At 51.4% G+C, this 13125-nt stretch overlaps 1 protein-coding gene across 2 annotated transcripts in view; it reads right to left on the bottom strand.

Annotated features, from left to right (window-relative positions):
- Positions 1–987: 987 nt before the first annotated feature.
- Positions 988–13125, bottom strand: part of Sdk2 (sidekick cell adhesion molecule 2) — a 291117-nt gene continuing 278979 nt past the window's right edge. For both annotated transcript variants that reach the window (XM_052195691.1, XM_052195692.1), the window contains 2 exons: positions 12174–12300; positions 988–1864 (listed from right to left, as the gene is read on the bottom strand). In XM_052195691.1, coding sequence (XP_052051651.1) covers positions 1511–1864; positions 12174–12300 — 481 coding nt within the window. In that variant the 3' untranslated portion in view covers positions 988–1510. The remainder of the gene's footprint in view (positions 1865–12173; positions 12301–13125) is intronic.

Genomic DNA, 13125 nt, shown 5'->3' with positions numbered 1-13125 from the left:
TGATGAGAAGTTCAGGCCCCTGTGGCTTTTTACAGAACATTCCTGGGAATAACAGCTCCCCCCCACTGCCCCCTTGCAACCCCTCCCTCCAGCCTTCATTAGCTATTCTTGTCCCTTGATCCTATCTGACCTGCCTCTCCTGGCTAGGCTGACCATGAATCTCAACTGCTGTGCAGTTCCGGACAAAGCTTGGTGGGCCCTTCTTCGGTCCTTGGCAGCTCTGCCTTCACTGAGCCCTGCCTGGGAGATGTTAGGGGCCGCTTAAAGTGACCTTTGATTCTTTACAAAGCCTCAGGACCAGGGACTGGACTGCCCCTCTGGGCACCTGTGCATTGTGGGTAGAGACAGGGGGCAGGGGCTACACAGATCTTAAAGTAAGAAGTTTGTTGGGCAAAGAAGTCTCAGGATATCCTCTTAAGAAGGCCCCTGGACCTCTTTTCTTCCAAGTTTATGGGGCAGATGCATGGGCTAGCCGGAAGGTGAACATTCTGAGGAGCGTGAGGATCTGAACATGCGCTCTTCGTCCAGCGAGGCTAGGTGGGCTGAGCCTCCTAACCTCGGCACCGCCCCCAACCCGTGGACCCGAAGGAAACAGTCAAGGCTTTATGCTTGCGTCTCTGACTTCCTGCTGGACTTCTCCCTGAAACCTCCCTTAGCTTAGCGTGGAGCCAGCACCTTGGGTCTCCATTCCCCAGATGTCACCTCTCCTTATGCCATTCAGGGAAGTGAATCCAAGCAACCGGAGGCCCAGTTATGTGGCCGTGGAGGGATTCTTTCTCTCCCAACCCTTAGGCCTTCTTCCTTGAATTCACAATTAAAATTGTTTTGTAGGAACAAGGAAGTTGCTAAGCGCATTCTTACCATTTGACTTTTCGTTTTCCTCCCCCCCCCCAACCCCCAAAATAAGCCAAATGCTTGGTGAAGAAGTTGTACAAGAGCCAGGAGCCCTTGGGGGATGCTGAAGGAGGGGTGGGGTGGGGAGGGGTGACAAGGCCATGGGACACCTGCCAGGAAGAGCCAGAGACAGCGGGCAGGCTTTGCCTCTGAGCACACCCCTCCTTTTGCGGAGAGGCAAGGATAGCGAGCCCAGAGGTCTAGCACGAGTGTGAGGGATGAAGCCGGCTACATCTCTAGAAGCTTCCTGATCCCTCGGCCCCACCTGCCTTCCGGCGCCCTCTCTCCGGGGCCCCAAGCCCCTCTGTCCTCGGCAGAAGTGAGACTATCTGGTTTCCAGCCCTCCACACAGCCAAACGGACCCCAAGGTTGGGAAGCCATTGCAGGTCACACGCCTCCAAGTCCTCCTGTGGGTTTCTTCTCCCTCCGCCCGTCCTCCAACCCGGCTTTGCTGGCCCTGGAATCTCTGGAAAAATAAACTTGGGAGGTGAAAAGTTGAGTCGATGTCTTGGTGGAGTTTTCTTGTGTGTTTTGTGGCAGGCGTTTTGGGAAGTGGCAAAGGAGGATTTTGGTGTCTTTCTCTTTTTTCCCCCTCATTCTTTCTCCTCTTTTGATGTCAGACGAAGGATGAGAACCCAGCTATGGGTGCCCGGGAGCCGGGGGCGAGGCTGCTGGGAGGACGGTAGAGGGTGCTCTGCTGACTCGGGGGATTCGGGGGGTTTTGGGGCGTTGGAGTCCGGCTGGCCTTGGGCCGGAAAAGGCTGCCTTGCTGGGTGCTGTTGCTGTTGGGGACCGTGACGTGGTCAGGTTCGCCGGAATCACTCTCTGTGTAGCTGTAGGCCTGGGCCCGAGAGATGCCTTTCTGTTGGCGCCGCCAAGAGTTGTAGTATGTGGGGTCACTGATATAATGGTTGACGAAGGAGTGGGCTTTCTGGGTGTTCGTGTCTACTTCGTACTCGCTGTCACTCCCCTGGGAGGAGAGAATCGGGGTGTTAGTGAGGTCAGGGCTCAATGACACAGAACATTCTGGCTCTGGTCGCCGCTCTGCCTCTTTCAGGACTAGATCTCAACTCCTCACTACCTCAGTGTCTATTAGCATTCTGTCTAAGCTCCGCCCCCACAGTTACCTGGCAACGACCAGGTATGCCTGACTCGCTATAAGAGGGGCTGTTTGCCCCCTCCAAGCTCTCTCTTGCACTAGTCTTCTACCCTCTTAACTCCCCTCTCTAAGACCTGAATAAACTCTATTCTATACTATACGGTGTGGCTGGTTCCTCAGGGGGAAGGGATGCCTCAGGGTAGGCCCGAGGAGGCACCCCCTTCCCCTATACCTGATTACCCCTCCACCAAACATATTCCTTCCCTCCTTTATCTTTTTATAAACACAACAGTGTCCCTTCGCATACCCTCCCTCTTCAGGGAGAGCCAATGTGAGGTGCCGGCCAATGTGTGGTCAGAGCATGAAGGCAGCTTTGCCTCTTTGTGGTAGTCTGGCTCCAATCACGCTAGGCAAGTGTTCTACTCCTGAGCTGCCCTGGAACCCGCTTTCTAGTTTGTTTCCTTTTGAGACAGGGTTTCCCTAGGCTGGCCTTGAACTCATGATGCTGGCCTTCCTTCATTTTGCAATTGTTCCTGCTTAGCCTTGTAGGATTTCAGACCCATACAACTGAACCGGACCTACACATTCAAATCCTAACCTTTACTCTTCCCAGTTGACATAAGATTCCCTCAACATTCAAGCCAACCATTTTAATTTTTTTTTTTTTTTTTTTTTTGGATTTGGTTTTTTTGAGACAGGGTTTCTCTGTGTAGCCCTGGCTGTCCTGGAACTCACTCTGTAGACCAGGCTGGCCTCGAACTCAGAAATCCGCCTGCCTCTGCCTCCCAGAGTGCTGGGATTACAGGCGTGCGCCACCAACGCCCGGCCAAGCCAACCATTTTAAAGTGAGCAGTCCAGCACTGTTCAGTCTGTGTGTGACACTGGGAGCCATCTGGTCTATCCGGCTCCAAATACTCTGGTCGCCCCAAAGTACAACCCTGAACCTATTAAGCACCCTCCCCACCCCCACCCCCAATAAACCTACTCATCTATTGTCTGTCTTCAGGAACATTCTGTTCTCCACCCAAAGGGGTGCGCACGTTATATACTTTCTGTCTAGCGACTTTCTTTTTGTTTGTTGACTTTTGAGACAAGAGCTCATTCTTCAGCCCAAGATGGTCATAACATACTGTACAGCCCAGGCCGCTCTCAAGTGTGTGACAATCCTCGTGTCTCAGCCTCCTGAGTTCCTGAAATCACAGATGTCATGCCCATCTGTGTCTGGTGTCCTTCACTTAGTACACTGACTTAAGGCCCTTGACCATCCATGACAAGATGCTATCTAAAAAATAAATAAGTAAATAAAAAGTTGGGGTTTTTCTTTAGATTTATTCAGTGTGTATGGATGTTTTACTTATATATGCATAGCTGTGTACCACGTATGTACTTGGTCTCTAAGGTCAAAAGAGGGCAGTGGACCCCAGAAATTGGAGTTAAGGACAGTTGTGAGCCACCCTGTGGGTCTTGGGAATCGAACCAGGGCCTCAGCAAGAACAAGTGCTCTTAACCACTGAGCTGTCTCTCTAGCCCCAAAATGCATTCTAACCTGGGTCTGAACTCTCACAAAGGATAAAGTTTGAGGTAGATAAAGACTTGGGATGTCTTGGACAGTGACAAAATGCAGATGCTCACTCAGATATGATTTAGGGTAAAAGGAAGCCAGTTAGGAAACCATCATGAAAATAATGTCACCTGGGGATGGAGAGATGGCTCAGTGGTGAAGATCATCTACTGCTTTTCCTAAGGACCCGAGTTCGGGTCTCCTCTCTGACACTGCAGTTCACAACAGCTGTAATCCCAGCTCCAAGGACTCTGGTACCCTCTTTTGACTTACCTGAGCTCCTACACACATATGTACATGAATCACAGAATCTCTCTCTCTCTCTCTCTCTCTCTCTCTCTCTCTCTCTCTCTCACACACACACACACACACACATACACACACACACACACACACACACATACACACACACACGTTTTTTTTTATACTAACAAAAGTTCCAAATTCTCCTATGATGATTTTGGAGGCCATCCTGCCCCTCTGAATGTGAAATGTTCAATTATTCTTAACTCCGTTATGACATTCTGCAGTTCTAGGCACATGCTTTTTCTGCAGGAGCCGAGTGGATCTGAATTGTAAACTCTGAATTGTGGAGCTAAAATTACCACTCCCCTCCCCTCCCCCACCCCCAAGCTTCCAGCCCTGTTTTGAGACGGAGTAAGATAACAGATGGAGACTCTGGGGAACAGAGCAGCTTGGATGGAGAAAGGCACACTTAGTGACAGGAAGCCCAGAGGTGGCCACCAACTGCCTGGCTGCTACCCAGCTAATGCCTGACCTTCCTCATCTCTGCTCGCCAGTATCCCAGTGTCCCTAGCTGGCCGATTCACCACTTATAGGAACCTAAGGAAGATATGTTTATCAAAGAGAGGACTGGTGACAAAACCCAGCTAGGCCAACACCAGTGAGTTCGGGGTGATCCACTGTGTCCTGTTTCACATCTGAAGCAACTGGAGGTGACTTTGTTCCCAGGCCTGAACCGTGGGAGACAGGATGCACAACATGTTCTAGGGACAAAGCCCTCTGTGGCTTCTAGACTCTCCAGAGAGGCAAAGCTATGTTGACTTCTTAGGCAGGCACTCCTGGGGAGGCAGGAGCTGCTGACTTGGCATTTCTGTAATTAGTTTTCACACCTCTGTGCTTCAGTTGTGAATTCACTATGTGAATGCTAAGGCTGTCTTGGTATGCATGTTGCCAGGGTACTCATGCTTTGGGAATACTGATGCTGTGTGGGTACTGGTGCTAAGTGAGTACTGAGATTTGGGGAGTACTACTGCTGCATCGTAGGTACTGTTACATAGTACATTAGTACTATGTAAGTACTAATGCTTCATGGGTACTGTTAGTGAATGAGTGCTCATGCTATGTGACTCAGTACTGATTCTGTGAATACTAAAGGGCCTATGTGAGCACTAATGCTGCTTAGGTACCAGTACCATGTAAGTACTTATTCTGTTGAATACTGATGTTTTGTGAAAGAGGGCACTGATGTACTACTAGTGTGTGGGTACTGGTACTATGTACTGACTGAGTGCTGATGCTATGTTAGTACTTATGCCGCATGGGCATGAGCACATTGCATGCTGATGCTGAATGCAGAGACATGGGGTTTGTTGGGACACAGGTCTGCTGGGGCTTTAGCTCAGATCTGCCTGATTTTCTGATGTCCACCCTGGCCTGTACTGGTGCTTTCTCTGGAGCTCTTGGGGAAGAATGAGAGTCCCTCCCTGCCTCCCAGGGAGACAAATGCTCCCCAGCCATTGGCTAATTCAGTTCCCCTCCTTTCCATCCCACGCATCCTCTCCACCTTCCTGCTTCTCCCCCTTGAAGCCTCCATCTTCCCCAGGAGGGTCGAGCCCACAATAGACAACCCGTCCAGTCAATTTGCCTTGGGTTCAAGGCAGCACAATGTGAGCCATTTGTGTGTGTGTGTGTGTGTGTGTGTGTGTGTGTGTGTGTGCCCAGCTGCCTACCCAGAACAAAAGACATAGACAGGAGCGGTCCATATGCTGAGGCCAGGCTAATACCCTAAGGCTGAAGGCTGGGGAGTGATAGTGGTGGTCGGTGCAGTGATGGGTGTGGGGGTGTTTGTGAGGGATGGGTGGGTGTCTCTCTTCTGGAAGGGTCTGGGGGTGGAGAGAACCAGGTTAGATCTTTCTACTAGCTTCCTGTCTTGAAGAGTTTGCCAGCATCTCCAAGGCATCCAGAATTTGGGGTAGCCCTATGCTTACACATTTGGGAAGAGTCCCAGATCATGGTGCGCCACTTCTACAGTGCACAAGCCTCCGGGGTCAGAGGCAGTGGCATGGCCCTTGCTAGTAAAGTATGTTTGTAACGGCCACTGGCAGGCTTTTGACCTTGGTGAACCGGTCTGCAAAATGGTAGCTTGTTACCTACTAGGCCAAAAGGAGCCAAAGCAGACAGGAGTAGAATAAATAGTATTATTGGGGAGAAAGGCTGGGCACAGGGACAGAGTTTCAGTGGGAGGACTCAGCATCCCCTTGGGAGAGATCACAAGGGGTCAGGGATTGGAAATCCTCTCAGTGATGTCACTGGAATGGGACAGCCTCCCCTGCTAGCCAACAGTGGGTGGGGTCTGGTTTGGGGGACAAGCTGGGTCCTCTCTGGCTCTTCCAGGCCCAAATCTAAAAGCTCATTTATCTATACGACTTCAGACCAGCAGCTGCTATCTCGGGAGCACCTACTGGATGTCTGGCCCTCTGGGACAGCAGCTCTGACAGATGGGAAGGCTGGAAGTGGGGGGTGGGGGTGCTGAGGAGGCGGGGTCTGAGCTCGTAGCTAGTTCCTCCTCCAGCTCCCCGGGGCCAAGGAGGAAGGGGGGGGGAGGGAGATTGCAGGGGCGGGGGGGGAGGGGGCGGGGGGGGCGGCGGGGGGGGATGTTTTTGCCTCAGACTAACAAGGAGGTTCCCGCCTCCACCTCCCTGAACATCTGTTTCTTTTCAGGGTGGGGGTGGGGTGAGAAGAAAGAGTGTGAGGGGAGCCAGGGGCTCCGATCGTAGCTTTCAACTCTCAGTAACTGAATGCCGCGTCGCGTCCCAGGAGCGCGCAAGCACAAAGGGGGCTTTCAGGGGCCATCCCGCCAGGCCATCAAGCGACAGCCTCAGTTCCCTGGCCTCTTAACAGCTCCTCAAAGCCACTCAATCAGCAATTACTCGGTCGCAGGAGCGGGGGGAGGGCAGACGCCACCAGGCTGGGGGACAGGAGTGGGGGGAGGGACCCAGAAGGAGAGCCAGTTACAGAGAAAAAGGCTGAAATCCCAAAGAGGAGAAAAAGCCCTTTGCTTGTTGGCTAGTCTCCTGTACCAGACTCAGCTGGTAAAGGTGCCAGATGAGACAGTTATGAGGTATGGGACCAGGCAGGTTGTGTGTGTTTGTGTGAGTGAGAGAGAGAGAGAGAGAGAGAGAGAGAGAGAGAGAGAGAGCCGTGTGCTTATGTGTGTGTGTGTGTCCCTGTTCTTATTTTGAGGACTTCAGAGACTTAAGATACCCCCCCCCTCGTCTAGGGTCCCCAGGGGATCTGTCCTGTCTGACCACACACACTGCACACATTGCTCTAGCCCTGTCCCTTGGATATGTCAACTTTTGGGGTCAGAGTTGCTACCTTCTGCAGGGCGTTGGGCATTGGGGTTGAAGAGACTGCTGGTGTGCTAAGGGACCCCTGAGAATCTTCAGAGGACTTCACTGGTATTCCCGTGAGGGGTCATTTTTCAGAACTTTGGGCTCCCTGTGTGAAAACAGCTTGAAAAATGTCGGCCTATGCAGCCTAGCTGTCTGTCTGTCTAGGATGTCTGTGATCAAGGGCCTTGAAGGAGGTCCCTGAGGGAGGTTTGGGATGGATGTTGTCCTCAGAGTCATTAGGAAAGACTGAGTCCCAGTCACTTGCTCTTCTGAGCTCTGTAACCAAGAGCTTAATATTGGTCACTTCTGAGTATGTGAATCCCCCAGGGCTTTGGGGCTGGTGGGCTCTGAATGAGGTGCATAAAGCACGAGGTTTGGCATGGGTAAGGTATTGACCAACTTCTCTGTCCTGTGGCATTCTTGTTGGGTTAAGGAGCATGAGAGACTGACAGACAGGGCCTTATCTTATCCAGGGATGGCCCAACCTGATGGACAAGAAACAAAATAGACAAAAAGATGAGAAACACTCAACAGACCGAGGCCTTACAGGAAGGGGACATTGTACCAGACTTGGACCGGCACACACCAAGTACCGCTATCCCTCTATCACATGCCTTTGGGTAGTGACCTTTCCCCCAGGTCTCTTCAGCTCCTCAACTTCCTCAAGCAGCAGGGAACAGAACGAAGTTTGGACATCCCTTTCTTCCTACAGTCAGTCGCTATGGTTTCCCGATATTTTATGGCTCCGTGATGTTTGAGAGTCGAGACATGTGATTATTTATGCACAGGTAGTCCTCTCCGACAGACCACAATAGAATGCCACAAAGAACCTTTTGCTGACTGCTGCAGCTACTACCATTGGTGTGTCTGGTGTTATTCAAACCTGGGATCCATAACCCTACCCCTAACTCTAACCCTGTTAATATACAGGCAGTGCCACTGGCCTGGCTCTCAGGGACCCAGCAACAGATGATGTCATCATCTACCGCCGCCCACCCCAGACTCTGCCTGTATGATCTCTTTCCCTCCCTGCCAGCCCCAACTTTTCTGTCTCCCTCTGTGCATGTCAGTTTCCCTCGGCCCCATTCTCTGAGACCAGTGAACCCACCCAAGATCTGCCTCCAATAAGCCCACTTCTGTACTTTTAATCCAGATTGAACTGGCTGATTTTGTTGGCAGAAAAAAGCCTATTATCTGGTACCAGTCAGTGGTATGGACCAATGGCTGTTGAGTGTGTATCCCAAGGAAAGAAGCAATGAATCAAAGAATGCGTTCCACAGAGACAAGAAGTCAACAGTTAGCTGGGCGGTGGTGGCACACGCCTGTAATCCCAGCACTTGGGAGGCAGAGGCAGGCGGATTGCTGAGTTCGAGGCCAGCCTGGTCTACAGAGTGAGTTCCAGGACAGCCAGGGCTACACAGAGAAACCCTGTCTCAAAAAAACCAAATCCAAAAAAAAAAAAAAAAAGAAGGAGGTCAAGAGTTATTTCTTCAATGTGCCTGACCTGAATAAAGGATAGAAAAGGTGTAACAGGGCGTTGGGGGAGGGGGTCTGGACTGTTTGAGTTGTATGACTGCCACCCCTCCCCCATACCACCCACACTGTTTGTTTTAACCCATTTAACCATAATGTCACCAGTGCCTTCCAGGGATTGAGAGTGTCGTGTACCCACAATTCTTAGGGCCCATCCTGACTCCTAGAAAATGCTACACATTCTTAGTAAATAGATGTGACTGGTCCCACATATTTTCTTTAAACATTTTCACATCTATTTGATTTTTCTTTTTTTTCAAAATGAGCTTGAAGCCAGTCAACCATGATCCCACTAGGAACTGAATATTAAGATGGAAAGACGTTGGCTGGGGGCTTGGTGTTTCTTTTCCATTGAGATGTAGTTGTGTGCTAAATATACATATTTCTCCCCCTACTAAACTTGTGCTGTTATTTTGAAAATGAGTTGGAATGCGGCCAGGCTGCATTTTTTAGGCATTTCACCAAACAAGCCACAGACAAATTTCTTTGGGCATGCCTTTCCTGTGCTGGGGGTGAGGTGGGGGGGGCTGTTTCCAGCACCTCTTAAGGCACAGCCTTAAGGGTCCTTGGGAGGAGAGAGCTTCTGCCTCTAGCCTTTCACCCACAGCCCTCTGGAGGCCTTTCTCACACTGCATCTTATCATATATGTTTATTTTTAAATCATTTTGACATTTTGTTTATGACTATCTCACAGGATAGAGGCTGGGCAGACTTGTATCAGTTTGGAGAACAAGATTTGGGCGGCCTGACTGGAATATAAACCAGGCTGCACATGCACACTCATGCACAGGGACTTAGAGGGAGGACTCCTCAAAGAGGCAGTGATTCTCTCACAGCCACTGTCATTGAGGGGCAATGGTTGCCAATCCTCAGGGACCTGCATTTGTCATCTGCCTAGGACAGACATCAGGGTGGATATGTCACACTCCAGACCCTGATTGATAAGGCAGAGAGCTCTGGCAGGGATGTGTGCAGCAAGGGTGTCTGAGGGACAAGTCCAGCTGCTCTACCTCCACATGTAACCCTGCAGACCTCGAGGAGCTCCTGGGGGCGGGGGTGGGAGGTGTCAGAGCCATGTCTCCATCACCTCCACATTCTGAGAATAGGCTCAGGAAATAGGCCAGAGGCCAATAATATAGTTCAGGGGCAAAGTTTTCATCTAGCAAGTGGGAGACTTTGTGTTCCATTCCCAGGACCAAAAAAGAGAGATACGGAGAGAGAGAGACAGGAAGATTTGAGAGAAGTCAGAGACAACTTCTTCCTATGATTCTGCCGGAGCTGTCCTAAGCCCTAGGATGATGCAGAAGCACAGTTCTCATGGTTGTCAAATGTAGAAGTGCAAAAGAAAGCCATCTAGAATTAGGGTCCTGTGTTCCTGGTAATTACAGAGTGGTAAAGCTGTCTGCCTGGGGTCCCTTTGGTGACACTTAAGAGCTCCCAGATGTGGCTATTTACCAATAGCTTGGTGAACATTTTAATGACAATATAGAATGCAACTATAACACCGGGAATAGGGGCCTACTTATACCACATTCCCATCTCTGAGATGCTAGGGTTCTAGCCAACCTGGAATCTGGGATCTCTGAGGTGGTCCTAAAGCCAAATGCTTGGTTTCCAATAACACTGTTAACAGCTGAAAGACCTGATTCCCACTCCATGCCTTTTCTGGAGCCTCTGAGGAGTCAGGTACCATGTGGTTCAACTTCATCTGCTCAGTGTACCATGCTACTTGCCTTATGTGTGTGAAGGGCTACTAATGATCCTCCCTGTCAGAGTCACTAGGAGAGAGAGTGGGCTCCGTGCGGGCCTTAGGCATCATATCACAAAGCCAAGTGCTTTCTTTCATATGAACACATCCCCCACAGCACCCCTCTGGAGAGATAGGATGTGTGTACAAAGGTGTGTGGGGGTGGGGAGGGTGTGAAGTGGAGAGGAGTGTGGGGCGTGACAGGAATAACTTTAGTGCCTGGAGCATGTATTGCCTTTAGTCATTAAAGGTGGGCTTGATTTTTTTCTTCTCTTTTTTCTTCTTTTTCTCTTTCTTTCTTTTTCTTTTCTTTTTCTTCTTCTTTTTATTTTTTTTTTTTAGGAATTCCACAAATTATTTGTAAAACATGACTCTGAATGTTTGGTTCTCTTAGATGGCTTTTTGGACAGAGCAGAAGACTTTTCTAGAAAGTCCCATAGACAAGGCTTTGGAGATAGGGTAGAAACCCAACTCTATGGGCAGCCACAGTGTATCATCTGGCCCTGAAACTAAGGAGCTAGAATCCCAGACTGTTGCACTTGAGGGAACTCCAGGGTGGCCTTGGATTTCCTGCTCCATTTCCCCAGTGGATTATGGGTGTGGCTGGTGTAAATGCTGCTGGAGAGTGAACCCCGGGTCTCCCAAATGCTAGGTAAGTACTTGTCCAGGATTCCAGTATGCTAGGTAAGTACTCGTCCACTGAGCTGCTGAGACTGAACCCGGGTTTGCCATATGCTCATCCACTGAGCTGCGTTCCTAGCCCCTCTTTTAGTCACTCTTCACCTCAGCTCCAAGGTTCCTCTAGGAGTCAGAGTTACTGAGAACCTGGGCAATGGAGGGGCTCTGGTAACTGTAGGGGTCCAGGGTCTCATGGGATTCCTGTGACCCAGACCCCATTCACTCTGAGGCAAACTCTGAGCAGGGCTTGGAGGTGGTGGTGGCTGACCCATGAATGGCTTCAGGAGAGCTTCGTCCTCTCTTTTGGTCTCCATAGTCAAGGAAGGAAAGAAGGAAGGATGGAGGGGGAAGAGGGAGTAGGACAAGAAGGAGGAGGGGGAGGAGGGAGTAGGACAAGAAGGAGGAGGGGGAGGAGGGAGTAGGAGAAGGAGAAGGGGGAGGAAAGAGGAGGAAGAGGAGGAGGGAGTAGGAGAAAAAGGAGGAGGAGAGGAAGGGAAGGAGGGTGAGAAGGGGAAGAGGGAGAAGAGGGGAAGGAGAGGGAAGAGGGGGAGGAGGGAGTAGGAGAAGGAGGAGGGAGTAGGAGAAGAAGGAGGAGGGAGTGGGAGAAGAAGGAGGAGGGAGTAGGAGAAGAAGAAGGAGGGGGAGGAAAGGGGAGGAAGAGGAGGAGGGAGTAGGAGAAAAAGGAGGAGGGAGAGGAAGGGAAGGAGGGTGAGAAGGGGAAGAGGGAGAAGAGGGGAAGGAGGGAGCAGTTAGCGTGGAAAGACCTTGAGGTGTGTAGCTCAGCTGCCAGGGGCTTGCCTATCACACTTGAAGGCCCTGGGTTTGATGCCTAACACAGTGAAGTCTGGATGTGTTGGCACATCCCGGTAATCCTACCAGGTTCTTGGGAAGAGGAGGAAGAGGGGGAGGAGGGGGAGGAGGGGGAGGAGGAGCTGACTGTGTGATGGGATGCTGTTCATCATCCCTTCACGCTCATTGGTAGCAGCCACCACCTGTCTGGGCTTGGGTCCTCGTGCCCCTCACCTGGGAGTCTGAGATCTCCGAGGGCTTCTCAGTCAGGCTGCTGCTCTCGGCTGGGATGAGGTCATTGTACTTGGTAACGTCTTCATCAGAGTAATGTAGGCTGCCTGGACTGGGCCTGGGAGGGGACCTAGGGAAGAGAAGGAGTGAGGCTGAGAGGTGGGGCTCAGAGAGGTCTGGAGGACCGCAGGCCACCAGCCCCTCCACCCTGGGCTCCTCCTGGTGACCACACTATGTCAGCCTGGGCCTTAGAGAAGGTGGGGGAGGGGGCTTAGAGGAGGAAGAGAGAAAACAGAATGCCACCCTGAAGTCCCTCACCACACAGGGCAAATGGAGTGTGTGTCTATGTGCCTGGGCACATACATGTATGTACAAACATAAGTGAGACCGGTTCAGCTTGAATCTGGTTTGCTGAAAATAGGATTTTTCTCATTCCCATGGGGGCATAGAACATGCAGGCCTCTATGTGTGTGCCCTGCGAGTAGGAGGGGAAAGGGGACCAGGGGAGGTGGGGCAGTGGGTAAAATGCCCCCTTGTTCCCTGTGGCAGGCCCAGGAGCCTGCTCAGTGGGGCTGTGGCAGCCATGCCAGGCTTGGGTGAGTCTAACCACAGCTTCAAATGCTTCTTTCTTTGGAAGGCTGGATTGGCGAGGGATGAGAGCCTGGGTGCTCCGCCCTCAGCCTTCCCCTCCACCCCCTTGGAGAAGTGCGCGAGGCTTACCCTTTCGAGAGAGACAGAGAGGAGCTTTGTGAATTCGCTCAAAGAGGTGGCCCCCCCACCGCCAGCCCGCTGCCTCCACTGAACCGTGAATGTCAACACGCTGAGGCCGGAGACAGGAGTCCCTTTGGCTGTAGCCTCAATCTCCCTTGAGCTTTTGGGAGCATAAAACTGCCCAATCCTATCAGAGGAGGACCAGGCGGGCCCCAGAAGCATCCCCGGCCCTCAGAAATGGGCA

This window comes from Apodemus sylvaticus, chromosome 10, assembly GCF_947179515.1.
Source record: "Apodemus sylvaticus chromosome 10, mApoSyl1.1, whole genome shotgun sequence".
NCBI classification, from domain to species: Eukaryota; Metazoa; Chordata; class Mammalia; order Rodentia; family Muridae; genus Apodemus; species Apodemus sylvaticus.
This window is presented reverse-complemented; position numbering and strand designations above follow the sequence as displayed.